Below are 17,778 nucleotides of genomic sequence, written 5' to 3'. Positions count from 1 at the left end.
CAATAATCTTTTAGTGATGTCACTTCCAACTGATAGTGATAACATCGGAGCAAAAAAAGCATATGTTTGAGGTACACTAGCATATAATTAAATTATTCAGAAAAGCCTAATCACTGCCGCCATCACGACTGTACTCTAAGAATTCCCACCCTTTAACATGAAAGAAATACCTCAAAATGTATTGGAAAATTAGTACAGCCATCAATAGACAACCAATGATAAAAACATGACAACAATGACAGGTGTGTGTCACCCTGGGAAAATTCCAAGATATCTTATCTCAAAAACATCACCCACAATTCCATAGGCAAACCAAAACACCATGTGATATCACAGAGAGACATATGTTCCCCATAAATTTCCAAACACATAACGACACGATTGCTTATCTGTAAATATCACCCACAATTCATTAAGCGAACCCAATACACCACGTGATGTCTCTGACAGAAAGGGGGGGCGGCGAAATTCCAAACATTCCAAATTTATATTATCACTATCCATCACCCATAATGCCATACGCAAACCATTTACTTATCTACAACTCCTAACAACACGCATCCAGGACACTGACGTCGCTTCCCCTTTCACCCTACCCCTTCCCACCAATCACGACACAAATACTTATCCACTAATATATCTCCCTTTTCCATTCAAAACAACAACGTAATTTATTTACAAAAAGAAATGACATCACATATCTACATTTGATAAACAACACACACCCACAACATGATTCCTTATCTTATTTTGATCTGGTCAGAAGTGCCCCACCAATCACAACATGAATCCTTATCTCTACCATCACCCATAATTCCACACGCGAACCAAAACACAAGAACTGACGTCACTGACACATATGTCCCAAGGAAATTCCAAACATTACAAACTCATGACGTCACACACAATGACGTCTCAAATGAACAACCAATCACGTCATGATACCTTATCTTATCTTGATCTGGTCACTAGTGGACCACTTGTGTTTAAGTTTCCAATTACAAAATCGAATCCATTTTTTTAGAATTAGTTAAAGGATTGGATAATTATTAAACTATTTAATAATTATTTAACTAAATTTAAAAACTAATTCTCGTTATATGCTGAATTCAATACTCACTTAACAAAGTCTAGTACAATCTGTTGCCTTCCATCCATCACGACGACAATTCTGTAGCCATATTGCTCTTCTATCCTGATCTCTTGGAAATCGATAGAGACTGAATCCTTTAGAATGGCTGTTTGTACAATTTGGAGCAGAACAACCTCCCATTTCGCTATGAAGTCGAAAAAAATCAAGAGCTCGAACGAATGCGATTCTAGATCCAATATGGCGGCAAGTTGACGTACCTTCTATTTAGAGACTTAATGTACATGTTCATGAGTTCACCTGTTATAGGTGACGTCGTCTAAAGCCTGTTCCGGCTTCACTGGTATTTCCAGCTTGCCGATGGTCTCTCTCTCTCTCTCTCTCTCTCTCTTTCCCTTTGGGCTATATCTATTCACCTCGTTTGGTAGCCAATATCTTTCCATCCTAAATAAACGTTCTTTCAGTTTCTCTCTATATTCAATCTCATTGCGCGCTAGTTACTCCTTTTGAGAAATATAGAGGTGTTAGATTATTTATTTTTATAATAATAATAATCGAATTGTGTCTTATATAATTTAATTTGATTATTTAGCCAATAATAAGGTTTTGAACTATTTTGCCACTAGGTTGAAAGCCGACAGCATGTTCTTTAGTATTTATTGTCCATTGGGGAACGAACGTACCTTAATATTATGTGACACCTCCAAAGAATTACAATTTCGGTTTTCTAATCTATGTTCATTTTTAACAGCTTGATAAATTAACTGTTCGTACCACTTGCAAATAATAATAATAAATGAAATAAAAAAGCAGAACACACACAACTAAAATGCGTCTAATAAGCTGGATACTGAAGCGATGTCTGGTGTATAGAGTATTGAGAGCTGGTGTTGGGAATAAGAGCAAAGAAAGCAACTTTGGTATGGAGGGTGTTTGGTTACATACTGTCTATGGTGGAATGGATTTATTATGTTTCCTTGCTGTTTATATTATACATTTGGTATAAGAATTTACTGTATGTCGTGGAGAAAAATATGTCGAAAGTTGAAATCGATTTATGCGGGATTTTGTTAAAAGAACATTTCGGTGAAATTGTCGAACGTGTTGGGAAAGTTTTGCTCCAACACAGTCTTTGGCCAGTGCGAATGATATGTGATGAAACGAAACTATCCCTTAGTAAGGTTAGATTACTCAGTGTTGAATTATTAATGACCGTTAGAATCCGAAAGGCAATCACTGGATGTTCAAAATGTATACATACTAAAATATTTTTGAGGGTACATGTGAAAGATATTTGATACTAGCCCAAGCATGGTAACTGACAGATTAAACAAACAAACAAAAAAAAAAAAAAAATCCCACAATCAGGAAAACCTCTAACTAGGGGTTAGTTTCAACTCAGTTTTAGATAGTTTCAACCCCTATAAAAGCTCGAGAACAAGGAAATCTTAATACCGATCAAAGTCTGGAGACCTCTCATTTCTATTAAAACTGCGACCAACTCTTATAAACAAAATTATATTGCCAACTGAATAGAAAGCGGTTTGTACTCAGCCATTGTTAGGACAACACAGAATTGGGAATGAGTGTTTTTTTTTATTGAGAATAATATTGAATTATCTCACCACACTTCTCTTAACACATCTTTTTAGTGAGAAGTATTAAAAAAAGTCGTACCAAAATCTACTGGGCATATATGTTTGCAATTTGTTCCTATGATGATGCTGAAAACTGAACTTTTTACATGAATATTCAACATTCATGCATTAAGTTAAGCATTCTGGAAAAAGCAGACTTTTCTGGATCATCCATGAAAACGAATAAGATAACACTATAATTGATGCAGAAAGCTTATTTATCTTGGTGCCATATGAAGGTTAATGTGCTACTCCTTACTAGCTATTTGACTGCTTGAAGCAGTATATGCCTCAGGCAGTGAAATTAGCAAAATGCTAATTTCACAAACCACTGCTAATATACTGAATCAAACAAAAAATTTTCAGTATACTACAAACCCACTCACTAGATACACAAATAAAGACATATTACATAAATTGTATGTAATAAAGACATTAATTACATATATAATAATTATCTAGAACAAAAATTTTACTCCTTTAAAAAGGATATTGGATGGATAATGAGACTGGAACAGACCAATATGGTCTATACCCATAATTAGCATTATGATGATGAACAAAAATTAAAAAAATAAAATAAAAATCCTTTTGTAAATAACATACCTGACCTGACACTTTACATAGGACCTCATACTGTTGATTGCCTCACCAATACTGGACAGTTTTTTTTTCCTACATTGGGAAGTCGTATAATGGAACTGATATTTTTCATCCTGTCAGGCTTGTATTTCTTCGTTACCTCTCACTATGCAGTAACTACATCTTCAATCTATTAGCAGCCTTTGGCATATGCAGAAAGAGTACTCTGTTTTTCACCAGTGTATACTTATGGTTCTGGAACAGAGCTATTGTTTGGATCTGCTGCTGTATTTTCTGAATATGCTGTCATTTATCTTATTCTCTTGGAATGTTTTCTGCATTCAATGCATTTGAATGTATCAAAGAAAAATGCTATCAAAGATTTATAACTTACACAGACTTTTCTAAGGGCTTTACAGATCTTATGATTTCTTGTTTTTAATCACATTCAGTGATCTCAAGTCTAACAATTATTTTACCAAAGAATGATTCCTAGTCCAAATGTTGGCTTGCTAACTGTACAGAACTGTAGAGTATTTATTTCTTATTTGGATAATTTATTTATCCAAAGATAAATATATATATATATATATTTTTTTTTTTTTGCATATTTATTTTCTCTTGTGTACCTTTGACTTGGCAGCACCTGGTTTGCTTGCTGATGTACCCAATAAAATCTCTGCCAACCAGTCATAGATGGGCTGAGATTTTATTACAGTCACCTCTGTAGTGCAGTTGCACACTCTTTGAATTTAAAAGATGTGGGTTCAGATTCCATCGTGATATGAGGAAGCTTTATAAGAACTTTTTCAGTTGAAGGTAGCAAGACTCGAAAATCGACAAACTACCTGAAAAACACACAATAGACAAAAATCCATATAATTCATAGGCTGCCTTTATGACAATCACAAATATCCATTCCCAACAGAAATATTCAGAAAATAAAACTATAAATTGCTTTCAAGTCATTTAGTAAAATGTTCCCTTTCTTACGTATCACTAAAGATAGTTTGGCACACAAATATCTTACTCTTATAATATTTTTTTACTGTGGATACCAGTGGCGCACCCAGGGAGGGAGCCAAGGAGCCATGCCCCCCACCCCACAAAGAAAAAGGAAAAAACACGAAAATTTTCCAAAAATCTTTTCGTAATTAAAATTCTTTTTTTTATTTATGTTGTGTCTTCTATTTCTATACTACTTATGAATTAGCGGCCACATAAGGTGGGAATACTATATAGCTCTCGGGAATCACGGCTGCTATGAACGCAAGGCGAATGAAGTAGTGCTCTTGAGGACCGAGTGCTACTTCATTTGCCAGAGCCAGGCCAGAGGAGATCATGGGTATCATGTATTGGTGATCACTGCGGATGCTCAGGCATAGGTCATATGCAATGTAGTGTGCATTCTCAAATCGTCTACTCAACTCAGCCCCCCCAAAGATTAAATCATGAGTGCCCCTCCTCCCCCAAGATTAAATATCTTGAGTGCTTGGTCCCCTCTAAGATTAAATCCTGAGTGTGCTACTGGTGGATACAGCAGGGCAGGTGAACTTGGAATAAATAAAGCTAGTTTAGTCAGTTATGCAACAAAGGACAAAGAGTCAGGGAAACAACAAAATTTTTATCTGATTTTTTAGAGCTTTCCATATACTTGGAGACAGTTCAAATAAATTTTCTGTATGTAAAATAAAGAAGCTGAATTTTAATATCTTTAAATGTTTCAAAATTATAATAAAAAAAAAAAGCTAGCAGTCTCTAAAATAATTTGATTTGCTAATATAATTTATTTTGTTGTAACAATATTGATGTTAAATTAATGATAAGTTGTCAAATAAGTGTTAATTTTTGTGATTTTTTTCTTATGACAATCATATCCACGAAAAATAAGGCCATGGTTAGATAATTCAGAAACCATGTAGAGAGGAACCACTCTATCAGGTCTAGAAGTGGGTTGTTGTTTTACACTAGGCAGTCACCTTCTTATTATTGTGATCATTTATTATACATGGTGTTCCAGAAGTTACTGCATATTTTAGTGAAAGTGTGATTTTCCAATAAATTGCATTACAAGTATAATTATGCTTTTTTTTTACATAAAACAAATATTTGTTATATGCTAGAGATGCTTTTCAGTAATATTTTTACTGTTTTCTTTCCAAACCTATAATTCACGATGAATGTTCAAGAGCAAATATGTGTTTTAACATCCTGCATCAAATGATGCATTTGTGAAATTAGACAAAGCACACATGCACGTGTGTACACACACACAGAGGGAAAGAGAGTGGAGTGTGTGTTCTTTAATATATGGTCTCATGCTTGGGCTTACAGCATTTATTTTATGTCCTAAAATCCTAATGTTGAGTCATGTTAAGTCCAACCTTTTAAATCCATAAATCCAGCCATATTAAGAAAGTATGAGGATTGGAGTTGATCTTTAGGAGAGCAGATAAGATAAGGAATTTAATTTTTATATAGTCTGAAAATAGCAACCAGATTTTATTTTTTATTACTTACCTTTTCAAGAGGAGTGTTAGTATTTTATTGATCCAATAGTGCATATATATTAATCTCATGCACAAAAGCTGGCCTGGTTGCCTGAGTGGTTAGCGTATCTGCTCTCCAGCCAAAAGGCTGCGGGTTCAAATCCTGCCGTGGGCATGGATGTTTGTGATTATCTGTGAAAATACTAGTGATGGTGATGGGTGGTAGATGGCGTTAGTGTGGATGATGATGTTAGTTTGGTTCGCTGTAGTTGTTGGATTGAGTAATGGAGACAGAAAGTTGTAGAATAGGTGCCCTCCCTCAATGAGTCTTTAGTGGTATTACATAATAATAATAATAATAAGTATATTAACATGTATATTAATGTCATACAAGGTTGAAAAACTTGTAGTACATCAGCATTACATGTAAGCAAGAGGAAGAAATCTGTTGATTGATATATTTTTGAACACTGAAGGTTCAAAAATACATCAGGAAAAATATAGGAAAAACAGAGGGGGGGGAAAGAAAAGAAAAAAGAGAAACAAATGAAATGAAAGGGGAGGGGAAAAATAGGTAGTAATAGTTCAGTAGGTGTGAAAGCTGGACAGTAAATGGAGGTCGACCAGCAACTGCTTGTGTTCTTATATTCTTAGAAGAAAGTGCACAAATGATGGCTGTTATTTCAGCAGCACATTGAATATGTCAATACTAATAGAGAGGCATAAAAAAGAGCATAATTGCAGTAAGTCTGTGAAGTAGCATTCTCATTTAATTGGATTGCCATCTTCTGGAACAGTATCAAGCATTCTTAGTTAAGGAGGATGTTGGTGCACCATCCCATTAAGATATACATCCTTACTTAATGGCTTTGATGGGTTCTTAATGAAATGGCTGTTATAAAAAAAATCACTTTATTGAAATATGTGTAAGCTGACCTGGTTGATTAAGTGCTTAGCATAATTTCTCTCCAGCCGATAGGCTGTGGGTTAAATCTTGCTTTGGACATGGATGTTTTGTGAATGTCCTTAGGTGGGAGATGAATTTCATTGCCCAGTGTGAGACCACTGCTCTGCTTATTGGAGGCCTGAAGTGACTTGAAAATGTTCTACATTAAAAATAAATTTAAAAAAATACAAATCAATAAATTAAATTAAATTAAATAAACGTGTACTACAGTTTTATAAACTTTTGTGGGCTAGAGTCACAGTATTAAATTGTGTTTAATAAAATACATATTAAATTATTTTTATTAAATTATAGTTTGCTGATTTGTATCTTATTTATATTTCAGGTTAAAAAGGCTCTTTGTGTTTTGTTACAACATGACATGGCTGAATTTGAGATCAACAAACGTGGATTTGTAGAATACCTTGTAAATAGTAATAAAGTTATTCAACTTTTGCGTTACCCTCGCTATATTTATTGTGCAAAAAAACTGTGAGTACCTTTAAGCATTTATTATGTGATTTATGTTTTTGTTATAACTTCACAGTTATAATCATTTACTTATCCACACTGTGAATTCTGCAATTTTTTATTTTTTATAAGGTTGTGTAAAAAAATCTACAAGAATAATCTTAGCCACCCAGCTGGCCATTGTGGATAAAACATATCAAACATCTTATGTTTCATATCCATGTTATTTCAATTTTTTTTAAATATATTATTATATTATTATTACTTGACATCTCCAGGGAGTCCAAAGACTCATGGAGGGAGTGCACCTACTCTACAACTCAATTCACCAACTACAACGAACCACATCATCTATACCAACACCATCTACTGTCCACCACCACTAGTATTTTCACAGACAATCACAAACATCCATGCCCATGGTGGGATTCAAACCCACAGCCTTTTGGCTGGAGAGCAGATATGCTAACCACTTGGCCAACCAGGCCGATAGTTAAAAAAATTTTTTTTAATGTAAATTCTTTAAATAATTTAATTATTTTTATATATTTTATTTAAATTAAATTATATTTATATAAATATATAATTATATATGTTAAAGATACCAAGAAATTTTATAAACTTGGTTTTGATCCTATTTTCATATATATCCGAGTTTGTGATCATAAAATCCTTAAGCTTGGAAACAAAGTCTGTAGAGTTTTTAATAAAGGAAGTCGATTTTCATGTGAAACATTTAAGAGAAGAGGCGAAAAATTTTGAGAGGTTTGAAGTTGGAGAATTGATACCTTCTACTATGGGGCAAAGAGGAATATTTTCTTTTCTAACACACACACACACACACACACACACACGTGTGTGTGTGTGTGTGCACGCATGTTAGAAGACTGATTTACTCGGTTGAGGTACATGTTTTGTAGGATTAAATGACTGGGAAACCGAGATGAGAAATAAAACAAATTTTAATGGCACGACTGGTTTCATCTTTAACAGACTTCTTCAGGTGCAAAAAAATAAAAGAAACAACCAATAAGAACTATAAAGGAAATAACTCTAAACAGTACAAAAAAGTTTAGTGTATGCATTTCAACGGTAATGCATTAACATATGTGTATTTAAAAACATTCTTTCTGTAACTTCATTGTTGGGTGTACGCATGTGCTCACAATCTCATGTATGCCAATATTGTATAGCAGCACAGTAACAGTCAGATAGGTTTTAACTTAGGTCGTTATTGAGATGTCTAGGATTGAGAATGATTTCTTCAGATTCTACTAATTCTTCTCTCTAATTTATCAGAACAATGGAAAATATTAGTAGACTTGTCCCAGAGTACTGGATGGGTGTGGTTCTCTTAATTAGAATTTGCAGAAAGCAGAACATTGCTAGACAGAGCACTGGCTTGTGTTCTCCTGTAACTTATGTCTCTCTCTCTCTGATGTTCCTCGATGCATAGCTCAATGGATTTCTCTGTCTGGCCAAAGTATGGCTTATCCCTTATTACCAAATCTGGTAGACACTGAGATACTTGAGATTGGTATGGCCAGGTTTAGGTCTGCTCAGTAAGGAGCGGAGTTTCTATAGAGGTGTGAATAAAGTCTGTATATTGTACTTTTGAAGAACTATAGCCAATTTCGGAAAGACAGAGCTGATGTAAGGTAGAGAAACATTACCTTTAACACTTGTATCCTCATTATGGTGAGGGAGTGGATTAAATAGGATTAAATGTTAATATTTTTTTTGTGAACAGCCATTCAGTTGAAATGTAGTCTGGAGGAAATTAAGTTCTTTCTTTAGTTCCTCCTCATCAAAGAAGGGAACAAGCTCGATGTCCAAGTATCGAAATGATTCCAAGCTTTTGTGGGGATAATGATGAGACTGAGCATGAAGATATCTGTAAATCGAAATCTTCAATTTCTCCATTGAACAGGTCAGTCTAACATCCAAAAAAGGAAGAGAACCATTAACTTCTAACTCAGCTGTAAATTTGATGTTTGGATGTTGATTATTCAGATGGTCTAGAAAATTTTGAAGAGATTCATGGCCATGGCCCCAAACTAAAAAAATGTCATCTATGTATCTTTTCCAAATTCTAAGTTTTAAAGGGAAGGAGGAGATAGCTTTCTCTTCAAAATCTTTGAGGTAGATGTTAGCAAATACTGGTGACAAAAGGTTTCCCATAGCTAGACCAAAATTTTGTTTATAGTTAGTACTTCTGTACTTGAAATATCCTGAATGAACACAGTGAGTTAATTGGGCCACACGCCCTATTTGCCAGACCTAGTCCCATGTGACTATTTTCCATTCCCAAATTTAAAGAAACACTTGAAGGAACAAAATTCACCACAGATCAGGGTTGCCAGATGAACACAACAGCTTATGGCCACTTTGGCCATTTTTGTATTAATATTATTAGTATTAGTATAAAAGTATTAGGCCAAAAATATGCCCAAAGATATAAAAGGATTGAATTGTGTGAATTAACATACCAACAATTAAGTGTGCATAAATTATGCCTATATATTCAATTACATATCATCAAAAATACTAATAATATTAATACAAAAATGGCTTTAAAATTTAAAATACTTACAGTGAAACTCAGCTGTTAATTTGACAGCACTTCCTCAAGATATTGAACATCTTGTTCTTCTTTTTATGCAGTCGAGTCGTAAAGGGTTTTGCTGTTGTGCATCTGTAGCATTTCGGGAGTACATTTAAAGTTTTGGCAGCACATATTGTTATCACTTAAGAATGAACGGATTCTTACAATTGAATCCAGCAGTTTAATTTCCTGTTTCTGGGTTTAGTTTTGATAGATATTACACAAGAAAAAATTCGTTCAACTATTGCATTACTAGCTGGCACGATAAGGCATGTTAGGGCATAATTCGACAGTTCTTTAAAATTATTGTGTTTGGATACTGCTTGCCAAAATTCTAAAGCTTCCTTAGGGATTCCATCTTGTTTGAAGTTTTCTTCTTCATTCCGCGCAACAAGGCTAATTTTTCTGTATTGGTCTCCGACTACATCAACATCATTTATTAGTTGGAAAATGGCAGATCAGAAAATTTTCCCTTTTCTGTTTGGCTTAGAATAACAGTAGGATTTAAAAGTGACAGACCTTTAAATATATCAGTTGACTCAGGGAGCCACTTGTTCACTTGATTCAATGATTCTTGAAGCATGGCTTGGCACCTAAATTTTACAGACTTTATTTTATTATTTTCTTGTTCTATATTAGGAGAAGTGCTAAAGCTGATCAAGTATGTCCTAATTTCTTGATCAAATTTAATTCCAAAGTCTGCATTTTCTACTATTTTGCATGTTCCATCTGCATTGTACAGCCTTTGATGAAGACTATCTCTCTGTGTGTGTGCAGTTCTTTGGCAAGATCGTAAGGATCAGCATAGGTTTGCTGGAACAAAACATTAAGCCTTTTGAGGGTAAATACAAATACAAAGTAAAAATAATTCATCGTATCTTGTAACATCTCTTTTATCAACCATGCCTTATACCTTGTATCCTGACCTCCAGATTGTTCACAGCAGGTGAAGTAGGCAATTAATTCTTCCCAATTTAGCAGTATATTATTGAAGACTTTACCTCTCACTAACCACCTTGTCTTCGACAATTTCAAAAAAAATGGAAGGGATGCATCTCGCTCCTGGTCATCTTCAGCTGCTGAATTCATCACTTTAAAAAGAGCCTTAAAATCTTCTCTTCTCATATTGCTATTTGAAAACCACGAAGGAATTTCAGTCGAAATGAATCAAACATTGGATGGCAGCTTTGAAAATGCATGCTGTATACAAATTGCCAGAGAGTGGCATATGCACTTCATTTGAATACAGTTCGGATTTTCATTTCTATCCTAGTCCACAGGGAATTGTTACTTCCAACCATAGCAGTAGCACCATCACTAGCAAACCCAATACAATTCTTAAGAGTTTGATTATATGGAGCTAACACTTCTGAAATTTTATTAAATGAAACCTCCACTGTTGTCTCTACAACAGGTATAAGACCCAAGAAAGCTGAGTGAATTTTATTTGTTTCATTGTAAAAAAATCTAAGAACTATGCACAAATGCTTAGATTCATCTACTAGTAATACATACTTTTTACCTTCTAAATCATGCTTCAGTTGCTCTTTCAATGAAGCAGCAATTACATTTTCTATAATTGCAATACATTTGGTTCTGTGCAGTTTAATGCCACCAAGAACACTATTTTGGCAATGTTTCTTAACTACTTCACCTATATGATCTACAGCACAAATTGAAGAATGACATGCTATTGCAAGGCTAAGTTCTATTTCTGCTTGTTTTTCCTGGTCATTCATGGACGATTTGATAACTTTATCTAGAGTTGTTTGTGATGTACTGGGAGATTTATATTGGTTTCTTTGATTTTTCGTGAACAGATATGTTATAAAGTTTTGGCAGCACGTTAGTTTTGCAATACGTGTAATATGCATGTTGTCCATCATCAGAAGATTTCAGCCACTAATATTTTACTTCCCATTCTTTTTTATATTTTCTTCCACCTCTATTATCACTTTTGTACTTAGGCATTTTAAAGGGCTTGAAAAAAAACAAAATATCTCAATTTAGAAAATGAAGAAACAAAAATCAAATTATAGATAATAGTACTACAAAATTTGTAGTACAAATACTAATCTGGCACAGCAAACACCAATCTGGTAAAGGGAAAATAACAAAAATATAAGCAAGATAAAGATCGAGTCTATGGGGTGCTTAAGGGTCAAAGCTGTATAACTGAGAGGAGACCTTCACATAGCCTTTAAAGGAATGCGGAGAACTGACCAGGGCTTCTGACCTAATGTCCAATCCTCACCTTCTCGTGGTGCACCCTGTTGGGTATCTACTTTGATACTGAACGAACGAGGATGGGCTGGCAATTTGGGATTTAGCCGACCAAATTGTATTCTTATTGGTTAAACCAAAATAAAAAATGATGGTACAACATGACAAAATTTCATGCCGGCTGGGGCGTCGCCCGGTTAAACAAGGCCCCCGTTGTTTTTGCCAGGGAACCAGGGCAAACAGCGAAAAGTCAGCTACTGGAACAAATCTGAAAACAAACCCCAACTCAACATCACCAGAGTTAAAGATCGGTACTATCAACATAAGAAGCCTGAATGGCAAAGAAATGGAGCTAGCTGAGGAATTAGATAAGTACCAGATCGACATAATAGGGGTGACTGAAACAAAAAAGACCAAAACTGGTGGGATCTTTCTGAGCAATAAATACAAAATGTTATATTCAGGCAATAACAATCAAGGAAAAGAAGGAGTAGCCATAGTATTCAACACAAAATACGAGGCTAATCTTCTTGAATGGCAGTCAGTCTCAAGTAGAGTAATGTGGGCAAATATGAGAATGGGGAACTGGACAATGAGACTTATTTGTGCCTATGGTCCCACAGAAGGATCTACTAAGGTAGAAGTGGAGGAATTTTTTGAGGCTTTAGAAAAAGCAACTGACACAATGAAAAAGGAAAAGTTGGTCCTTGTTGGGGATCTAAATAGTAGAGTAGGAAATGATTGTGAGACATACAAAAATATTTTGGGAAAATTTGGAGAAAAGAGCAAAGCTAATAATAATGGCAAATATCTGTTGGATTTCTGCTCAGGACATGGACTGGTTATTACTAACACCATGTTCCAACATAAAAATGTGCACAAATTCACATGGAGAGAAGAGGCTAGGAATAAGAAAAGTCTCATTGACTATGTTATTGTTGATAGTGATGTTTTCTCCCTGGTGCAGGACACCAGAGTGTACAGAGGATTTGAAATTGGAAGTGATCACTATTTAGTCTTGAGCAGGATAAAATTGAATTTCATATTGAAAAGAATAACATGTAAGAAAGTTTTAAAGCGAATAAAAGTTGAGCAGCTCTCAGATGTAAACTGTAGACTAAAATACAGAAATATTATTGAAAAGAAAATGAAAGAGTTTGAGAACAGGAATCAAACCTTGGAGATTCAGTGGCAAACTCTGAAGGAAACATTGATTGATTCTGCCAGAGAGGCATGTGGTGAGGTTGTGTGCAAAGATAAAGAAATCAGAACTCCCTGGTGGACACAGGAAGTTAAAGAGGCAGTGAAGGAAAAGAAGAAAGCATATCAAAAGTTCCTGGCAAATAAGTCAGCTTTTACTCTTACAGAATACAGAGACAAATGTAAGAAAGCTAAACAGTGTGTAAAACTAGCTAAACAAAAGTCATGGGAGGACTTTGGCAAGAATATAGAAAATAAATATCAAGAAGGTGGCAAAATATTCTGGAGGTTGTTGAAGAAGCTTAGGAATGGAGGAAAGAGTGCTGTAAAAGGAATTAGAGATGATAAAGGTGAAATGAAAACAGGAAAAAAAGATATCCTTGAAGTATGGAGTAATTACTTTGAAAAACTGCTAAATGAAACAAGCAGTGATGACAGCACAGTGATAAAAAACACTGACCAGACATGCAGTCAGGAATACATATCCATACTTGAAGTAGAAAAAGCCATCAAAGGCTTGAAATGTGGAAAGGCAGCAGGAGTAGATGATATTCGACCAGAAATGCTGAAGTATGGTGGTATAAGAGTCTTACAGTGGCTGCACTGCATAGTTCAGAAAGCCTGGACAGAGGGACGAATTCCCGATGATTGGAGTAGAGCTGTCATAGTACCCATATATAAAAAGGGAAATAAAACTGAATGTGAGAATTACAGAGGTATTTCCCTATTGAGTGTTCCTGGCAAGATCTATGCAAGTATACTTGAGAAACGGTTGGGAAGAATTGTGGAAGAAAAGCTTGGTGAAGAACAAGCTGGATTCAGGCCAAATAGAGGCTGTCAGGATCCGATCTTCACTTTACGACAAATAGTCGAGAAAGCATGGGAATATAACAAAGATCTGTATTTAAGTTTTGTCGATTTGGAAAAGGCATATGAGAAGGTGCCAAGAGAGAAGCTATTCAATACGCTGCAGTTATATGGTGTCAATGATGCATTATATCAAGCAATACTTAGTCTTTATTTGAGTTGTGAGTCAGCAGTTAGAATTGAAGGAAGTACAGGAAGATGGTTTAATGTTAAATCTGGTGTGAGACAAGGATGTACATTATCCCCTCTGTTATTCATTATCTATATGGATCACATTATGAAGGAATGTGGTATTAAACCTGATATCAAAATTGGAGATGTTAATGTCAGCTCTTTGCTTTATGCGGATGATGTTATACTTCTAAATAAATCTGCTACAAGTCTGCAAGATTCTCTGACTAAATTGAATAGCTGTTGTAATAGATATGGTATGAAGGTCAGCAATAAAAAGACAAAGACAATGAAAATAGGCAGAATCATTGAAAATGTCAACTGTGTTGTGAATGGAGAACCTGTGGAACAAGTAAAACATTTCAGCTACTTAGGCACAATTTTTACTGAAGATGGTAAACTAAATATAGAAATAGACAACAGAATCAGCAAAGCTGGTATCGTGGGAAGTCAATTGAATAAATTCATATGAAATAAGAAAGAAATTAGTCGGAACACTAAATTAGCTGTATACAAGACTGTGTTCAAACCAATTTTAACTTATGGATCTGAGAGCTGGGTCAGAAGTAAAACACTTGACCAAAGACTAGAGACCGCGGATATGAGAGTCCTGAAAAAGATTAGAGGCGTGAACAGATGGCATCAATGGCAATATCATATTAAAAATGAGGATATTAGGAAAGAACTTGACATTGTCAGCATCCAGGAATGCGTTAGCAGAGCTAATCTCAGATGGTATGGTCACTTAAATAGAATGGGAGAGGAAAGATTAGCAAAACAAGTGTTCTCTGCCAGGTTGGCAGGAAAACGACCCAGAGGAAGACCAAGATATAGGTGGATTGATACGGTACAAAGTGCCTTAGACGATAGAAATATAAGATCTGATAATGTTGGAGTCTTGACAAGTAACAGACTGATTTGGAGGAAAATTGTAGATAGGAAGTTAGTAATGATTTAATTTTTTCATGTAGTACTGTCATATCCTGTACACCCCTTGAGGGTACATGGCAGGAATTTGATGATGATGATGATGATGATGAGATTGAGTCTATAAACAATATTAAAAAATTATTCATTAATTATACTAAAATCACTTAATTACCATTCTTACAAAATTGAAATATTAATTGCTTATTGTCACAATGCGGGTAAAGTTTATGCAAAATATTCCAGTATGAAAGCTTATGAGATAGAACTATCACCAAAGAGGACCAAATGTCTGATATCACGCAACGGAACAACACTTGCAACACAAAGTCTATGCCGTAACTAACTAAAGACGATCAAAACAGACATGGACCCAAGCTGGTATGGCTGTTGCATACGTGTTTTATACGAGTACAAAATGAAGCTGCATCGTGTTTGGTGGTATTTATCAACAGAACTGGGTCAATTTTATAGCAACAATAGCGAGCAGGAGCTTTGTGTACTTGTTTTATACAAGTACAAAATGAAGCTCAAGCATGCTTGGTGTTATTGAGGGAGTTATAGTAACAAACTATAAGCCAGCTACCAGAGGCTCATTATGACGTCATTGAACAAACATTTTCAGTAACAGTCAATTTGCATCAAGCGCATCACCGCCAACCAAATGCCACATAAAGGGGTACCAACAGCTAGCCTTACAATGCGACAAAATATTAAGCAAAGTAAATAATGCATATGATTTGAAATCTTTGTAAAAATGGCCAAATTAATGGTCACATTTGCATAAATGGCCAAACTGATTTTTTCATGGCCCCAGAGTTTAAAAAAGTGCCAAATTTTTGAAATTTGGCCATGAAATGGCCAATCTGGCAACCCGGCCACAGATGATGAAGTCATATCTGCAGCTGTGGACTGGTTTGTGCAACAAGGGAAAGACTTTTCTCAGAGGATTACAAATAATGCAGCAGGCATATAACACTTCATGGGGAATATGTAAACCAATGTGTAAGTCATGTGGTTCTTCCTCAATTCCTTCATGGTGATTGTCACAACTTTTCAGCATACTCATAGGCCTCAATGCCACATATGGTCAAAAGCTTCAGAAATGTCAAGGGTAACACTACAATGTAAGTTTCTCTGAACCTTTCCATGGTATGTGTCTAGTGGTGGATGATGCAAGCTACAGGATCAGCTGTGGATCTTGAAACGTGGAATCCATACTGGAGGTCACTGATTAATTGGTGGGCCTGTAAGTAGCAGAGGAGATGGCTTTTGATGACTTTCTCCATTATTTTGTAGAGGACAGAGGTGATGGCATTTGGTCAATAGTTTGATGGTACACTTTTATCACCCTTTTTTGGAAGAAGTGGGGAAATTTTTCATGTTATTAGAACAGGAAGCTGACATAAAGTAAATGGGAAAAGTGGTCCTTGTTTAAGATCTGAACAGCAGCGTAGGAAATGAATCCCACCAGGCATATAGAAATATTTTGGGAAAATTTGGAGAAAGGGACAAAGCGTTTGCTATGGACATGTCATCACTAACACCATCTTTCAACAAAAAAAATGTACACAAGTTCACATGGTTGGTTGGTTGGTTTATAGTTTATTTGGCACAAAAACTACAAAGGTCATACTGTGCCATACTAAAGGTTACAACATTAGCATTTACAGAATTGTAAACAATATGTCTGTACAAGAATCCAGTTTCACAAAGCAGCATCTCTAGGTAAACAGAACAGCAACACACACATCAGAGGTTATTACGGTAGTGCAAAAATAGTTAACACTATAAGTTAATACATAATATATGAAACACTAAGCCAAGGAATGTAGTATGTACATATATATAAAATTTTAATAGATACCTTTATAGCAGTACAAAAATAGGCAAAAAGGGATTATTATATAATATGCATGGATGAAAATTAAATTTAGCAATGTAGAAACAGAATTTAGAATACATATAAACAGAATTACTAGAAAGTACACAAATAGGTAAGATGTCCTACAGCACTACATGATTATTCGAAAAATAAAGTAATAAATAAGATGCATACACAATATGTATGTTAAGTGATGCAGTATCTACATATAAACAAAATTACTGCAGTTGTTTCAGCAGTACATAAATAGATAACTATAGGGTAACATATGTATATACAAGTCAAGGAAAGCAGTGTCTACATCTAGTAAGATTACAACAAACAAGAGTCAGAAAGAAATTATTATACAGCATTGATGCATAAAATTTAAGTTTAGCATTATGGTATTTACATATTAACAAAATTACAGCAGGGTGATACAAATATACAAGATCAAGGCCCATGTTAATACATAATTAGTCAAATTTAACCTAATGAATAATATATATGTATAAAAGGTTATACATATATATTATATATACATATATGTGTTTATATGTAAAAAGTATTTACATATAAACAAATTTATGGTCAAATGTGTTTGTAAAAATTAATTATTTCTAAAAAATTAAAAACATCATGCAATTAAAAATTAGCATTTCCCTGAGTGTATATGGCTTGGTTAGATAGGTGAAAATTTCATTCC

General features: G+C 34.8%; 1 protein-coding gene across 2 annotated transcripts in view; it reads left to right on the top strand.

The window, feature by feature from the left end:
* The first annotated feature begins 1,875 nt into the window (after positions 1-1,875).
* The window catches only part of LOC150105967 (DNA-directed RNA polymerase III subunit RPC3-like), a 164,015-nt gene continuing 148,112 nt past the window's right edge, over positions 1,876-17,778 (top strand). Inside the window, exons 1-2 of one of the 2 annotated variants that reach the window (XM_090393728.1) lie at positions 1,876-2,010; positions 7,091-7,236. In XM_090393728.1, the coding sequence (XP_090249854.1) occupies positions 7,127-7,236 (110 nt within the window). In that variant the 5' untranslated portion in view covers positions 1,876-2,010; positions 7,091-7,126. Of the gene's footprint in view, positions 2,011-2,057; positions 2,272-7,090; positions 7,237-17,778 lie in introns of those variants that run through there. The other variant, XM_090393727.1, reaches the window with a different exon arrangement.

This window comes from Typopeltis vanoorti, chromosome 6 (genome assembly GCF_054136105.1).
Source record: "Typopeltis vanoorti isolate ZY-2024b chromosome 6, IOZ_Tvanoo_1.0, whole genome shotgun sequence".
Lineage (NCBI taxonomy): Eukaryota > Metazoa > Arthropoda > Arachnida > Uropygi > Thelyphonidae > Typopeltis > Typopeltis vanoorti.
Note: the sequence above shows the minus strand (reverse complement) of the source record. Positions and strands in the feature narration are given on the sequence as shown.